At 36.0% G+C, this 6,000-nt stretch overlaps 1 protein-coding gene across 1 annotated transcript; it reads right to left on the bottom strand.

The window, feature by feature from the left end:
• Positions 1 to 183, bottom strand: LOC138831767 (keratin-associated protein 20-2-like). Its single transcript, XM_070028804.1, has one exon. The coding sequence runs from the start codon at positions 181 to 183 to the stop codon at positions 1 to 3; it is 183 nt and encodes a 60-aa protein (XP_069884905.1).
• Between the last annotated feature and the right edge of the window lie 5,817 nt (positions 184 to 6,000).

Raw genomic sequence — 6,000 nt, 5'->3', positions numbered from 1 at the left:
TCAGTAGAAGCCATAGGACCAGTATCTTCCACAGCACAGTGGGCGGCAGCAGCCACAGCCATAGCCACCATAACCATAGCCACCATAGCCACCATAGCCACAGCCACAGCCACAGCGATAGCCACAGCCTAGGCCTCCATAGCCATAGCCCAGGCCTCCATAGTAGCTGCCGTAGTAGCACATGGTGTCAGGAGTGGACTGTTGTGACAGGAGCAGAAGGTGGGATTGTTGAGTCTGGATGTGTCTGTGTGCCAGCTGCCTTTTATACCCCTGGGTGGTGGGTGGGAACCACAGGCATGTGAGCATCATGTGCTCCCTGAGAGCTTCCCCCAGCATCCTGAGCACCTCGACTTAGTGCATAAACAAGGCCCTCATAGCTGGGCTGATTTAATTTTTATATTATGATTTTGTGATCAGTTTTTCTCCTGCATTTTTAAGATTTTCTTTGACTCTAGTTAATTCAATATACATGACATCACTATGCAGTAGGATGTCATTCATGGGACTAGGTATTCTATTTCTGTTTTTATTCAGTTTTGTTTCATTTTCTCCAGAGGAAAATTTTTTTGTCTTGATCTTTGTCTCTCTCTTTGTCCACTGTTTGTCTCTGTCTCTCTGTCACACATGTAATAGGGACACACACACACACACACACACACACACACACACACACACACACACACACACATCCCAGTCTCCAATCTTCCTTCATCCTTTGGGCCTTCCTTTTTCCCTTTCTTCTTTGCTCTTTCTGTTTGTCTTCCTGCATACCTTACTACCACACACTCTTATTTCCCACTCTTCTCTGTCTGGAGAAGTTTAAAGATTCATCTACTGCTCTTTTGATAATAAACAAGAATGAGATTGTCCCATTTGTAAGGAAATGGAAAAACCAGGAATAAAATATATTAAGCAAAGCAAATATGTCCCAAAGTAATAGAGGTTGCATGGTTTCTCTCATTTGTAAGAACTAGAATATATCTATGATATTCTTATCAGGGGATCACAATAGACCAATCACTAAGTGAATAGGACCATATATAATGAAGTGTATCAAAATTAACTTCAAGAATTGGAAATAAGAGGTTCTTACTATGTCATGCCTGTAGTTATTACTATTTTTTTCTTTCTGTTGTTGTTTTCTGTACCCTTTTTCTTGTATATAAGTTTATCAGTGGAAGGGAAAAGGAATCATGGGAATAGCAGGGCAAAGGGTGAACTAATGCAACCATGCTACTCACTAGACACTACATTGGAAATTACCTTTACAATCTGGAGGGGGGAGAAGGAGAAGGAAGAGATAAGGAGGAAAAATGAGGGAGGGGAGTAACTGTTTAAAAAGAAATGTACTCATTACCTTATTTATGTAACTGTAACCCCTCTGTTCATCACCTTTACAATAAACTATAAAAATAATAAAATATAATGTAATTGTCCAAATAAAATTTGAAGCTTGATTGTGTCAGTCAGGATTTCATCAATGGTGTTGATTTTGAAAAAAATTTATTGGTAAATAACTTTGGGCAAAATGTTATGAGTTCTTGAATATCAAATGAAACATCCTGTATTCAACTTTGTGTACAATTTATTATTCTAATGGATATTTTATAATATCCTAGAGATTTGTTAGAAAAATGTAATGATTGATAGAATTTGGAGGAAATTTCAAGGAAAAATGTGGACTTCCAGCGGAAATGTATGTAGGAGATAGATGTTTTTACACATCAAAGATTATGGCTCTGAAATGGTGATTAGAGATCATATCTGGAAAACTTTGAAACCAAATATGGAGTTATCAGCTGTCATCAGACAGGGATTTTACCATTCCCGGTATTCACTGACAGGTAAGATGTAAGGAGAATCATGTGATGTATGTGCCAGAAATTATCTCTCTTCTGAGACCCCATGCTTTGTAACATAGCTTGTACTTAAGGTGTCAATCATAGACAAAGGCAAGGATGATTATATCTAGTGACAAAATAAAAGAATATTTTTGTGATTACAGTATCTTTGAAAAGTTTGTTCTATGAAGGCCTGCTGTGGTACCATATGCCTTTAATCATAGCTACACTGGATGTCAAGTTGGAGCAGACAACCCAAGACTAGCCTGGGCAAAAGCATGCAATCCTGTTTGACACAACTAAAATATAGTGGGGAGGGGCTGTTTGCTTTGAATCAAGTGATAGAACACTTGACTAATGAGTTCAAGGCTCTGAGTTCCATTCCCAGTATTGCAAAAATTAATTGGATATATTATCAATAATTGGTAGTCTGATCAATTTTGGACTATTGCATGACATTAGATAAATAAATTGATTTTCAGATGTCTAAATTTTTGGGTACACAGAAACAGGAAACATTTCAAGACAGTGTTGTATGTGTTCCATTTCTCTGTATCTCACCATCACAATTTCTCTCTTTCATGAGCATGTGTACAAACCACACACACACACACACACACACACACACACACACACACACAAACAGGATAAAAAGCAAACATAATGAAGAGAAACTAAACTGAATGCATGGAGGCATAATTAAAAGTGAGATCATTTTATTCAACATGAATGTCATTTCCTTCAATTAAATGAGTACACTCAACCTTCTGTGTCTTGGATTTCTCAACTATTGTTTGAGTAAACTCAAACTATTTGGGGAAAAATTATCTGTGTATTAAAGAAGAAAACATATATCATCATGTCACTATTCTCTAAGTAAGTATCCTGGATATTTTGTGGAATTTATGTTACTTTTGTTATCATAAGACATTTATGACTTGATTTAGAAGATACAGGAAAATATCTGTAAGTTATATATGTTAGACTTTTTATTCTTCTGTTAAATATATGAGGAAAATCTATAATATCTATAAGAATTTTGGACATATATTACATAAACACACAATGGAATTCTATGCCTCCATCAGAAAGAATGACATTGCCCCATTTATTAGGAAATGGAAAGACTTGAAAAAATTATATTAAGTGAAGTAAGCCAGGCCCAAAGACAAATAGGTCCTATGGTTTCCCTAATTTGCAATAAACAGTGTATGTCTGGGACAAGCAGAAAAGGTCAAAAGCTATGTACCTGTGACCAGATAAAATGATGTTAAACAAAATGAACCCCAAGATAGGGACACAGTGGTTTTTTCTTTCTTGCTATCATTTCTAACATATTTATAATGTACCATGTGATTTTTTTTGTTGATTTGTATGTTCCTCCCCCATGGTATAGCCCCTGTTCACACTGTATTTGATGTCAGTGCCTTGCATCTTTTTTTTTTTATTGTGAAAATACCTTACAGAGGGATTACAATTACGTGCTCAAGATAATGAGTACATTTCTTATCAAGCATTGTTGCCTCCTCCTTTGTTTCCCCTTCCCATGCCTTTCCATCCCTCGCCTCCCCCGCCAAAGTTGTAAAGTTCATTTTTTCGACATAACGACTTGAACATCTCATTGTTGCACCCTGTGTCTTGTATATACATTTTTCTAATTTGGGGAGGGGAATGGGAAAAATGCTTATATAGGAATACAGGTTGACCCATTGTAACAATGAGATGTACAAGACACTATGTGGAAAAACAAACTTTACAATTTAGGTAGGGAGGGGGAAGAAGGAGGGGATTTAGTTGTGGAGGTGGGAGGGAAGGGAGGAAGGGAAAACAAAGGAGGAGGAAAAACAAAGGAGGAGGTAACAATGCTTGATAGGAAATGCACTTATGACCTTGCTCATGTAACTATAATCCCTCTGTACAGTATTTTACAATAAAAAAGTATTAAAAAACAATTTAATTTATAAGAAAGAAAATCGGTAACCTTTTATCTCTGTGGTATGGAAGTGTTTTCAAGGTGCTATGATCCTTTCTGGTTTTTTCTGATGTGGATTATATTTTGTGCCAACGATTGGCACATAATTGTTCTTATTCTCTATAATTCAAAATGATAGGAGATAAAGGAGGAATTTTTATTAGGTCCAAAAATTGCTCATTAATTTGTACATTTAATTCAGTGAACAGCTTTCTGTTCATTTTCTTTCTTAGTTATTAATCTTAGTTTAATTTTTTGTTAGAAATAATTAACATTTTTCTATTATATTAGAAAGTTTCTCCTCTGATTCTCATTACTTCAACCCCGTCTCTCAAAAATCTATAGCAAATATTATAAACTCATATGAAACAATATTTGTAACAAATTATAGTTTATTTAATAAAATATATCTTTTCACAACAATTCAGATTGAAATTTGAACCCATTTTATCCCAGAATACAAAATGAAAAAATAATGCTTTTAACAATCATCAATTCCAAGTGAAATTAATGGGTTAGAATGAACACTATGTATTTCATTTAGATTTTTTCTGATAGTAGATGCATAGTTAAGATTTCTGAAGTCATTCAAAAATTTCTCATGGAGAGAGCAGCAGCAGGACAGGAAGACACAGACAATCGTCCCAGCAGCGGAGGGAACTCCTCAGTAGAAGCCATAGGACCAGTATCTTCCACAGCACAGTGGACGGCAGCAGCCATAACCATAGCCACCATAACCACCATAGCCACCATAGCCACCATAGCCACAGCCATAGCCATAGCGATAGCCACAGCCTAGGCCTCCATAGCCGTAGCCCAGGCCTCCATAGCCATAGCCCAGGCCTCCATAGTAGCTGCCGTAGTAGCACATGGTGTCAGGAGTGGACTGTTGTGACAGGAGCAGAAGGTGGGATTGTTGAGTCTGGATGTGTCTGTGTGCCAGCTGCCTTTTATACCCCTGGGTGGTGGGTGGGAACCACAGGCATGTGAGCATCATGTGCTCCCTGAGAGCTTCCCCCAGCATCCTGAGCACCTAGATTTAGTGCATAAACAAGGCTCTCGTAGTTTGGATGGTTTTCTTCCTATGTCAGAATTCCATAATCAGTTTATGAACGAAATTCTTCTTCTAGCCTAAGGTTTACCCTGACTCTATATTGTTTATTCACAGCATGTGACCTCACTACACAGTATGATGTCAACCATGTTTTGTTTCCATTCTCAATAGGGAAAAGTATTTGTGGTCACCTTCAACTCTCTCTCACACAACAAACATACAAAAATATGTGTATGTCTTGATTCCTTCTCTGTCACTCATTCCATTCTCTTTCCTTTTCTTCTTAATGCTCTTCCTTTTTCTTTTCTACAACCTGCTACTACACTCCCCTATCACCTTTTCATTTCTTATTTTGTTTTAAAGTTTCATCTAGAGTCTCATGTACTGCACTATTGTTCAAGAACAATGAAATAGTGATTTTTATGTTATGATTACTAGATGGCAACTAGCTCCAATCTGTACATTTGATTGAGACTTGATATTCAGGAGCCATTGTTTAATGCACATTATTTGAAACTTTTCAGGAAATAAATGACGATCTAATAGAACATAGCTATAAATTTACAACATTGAATATTACAAAGGAAATATAATTCTTTCTTTGGTATTTTACATCTTTAGTGGATAGACATATAAACACATATAATATGTTAGACATACTGAACCTTTTTCCTAGTATTTAAAATTGATTTTCAATTGTCCAAATAAATTTGAAGCTAGTTAAGAGTGATACCAGTTAAGATTTCATCAATAGTGTTGACTTTTAAACTATTGTCTGGGGGTAAATAACTTTGGGCAAACTGTTATTTATTTATTTGGAAAATAAATGAATCAACCTGTATTCAATTTTGTATAAACTTCCCTAGTCTAATGGTTATTTTTGATGTTCTAGAGATTTGATAGAAAAAATTGAAATTATTGGTATCATTTTGGGGAACTATCAAAGGAAAAATAGCTTCAGAAATATAAATGCTTACATAAGATTCATACAGTGTCTTAGCACATTGAAGATTGTGGCTCTTGGATTATGAACAGGATGATAGCTGAAAAAATTTAAAACCAAATCTGGAGTAATTACCAATCATCAGACAAGATTTTTACCAGTCCTGATCTTCAATGAAAGGTAACATGGA

This window comes from Dipodomys merriami, unplaced genomic scaffold, assembly GCF_024711535.1.
Source record: "Dipodomys merriami isolate MVZ:Mamm:240054 unplaced genomic scaffold, mDipMer1.0.p SCAF_2, whole genome shotgun sequence".
In the NCBI taxonomy this organism is placed as follows: Eukaryota; Metazoa; Chordata; class Mammalia; order Rodentia; family Heteromyidae; genus Dipodomys; species Dipodomys merriami.
The sequence above is the reverse complement of the archived record's forward strand: the minus strand, read 5'-3'. Positions and strand labels throughout refer to the sequence as shown.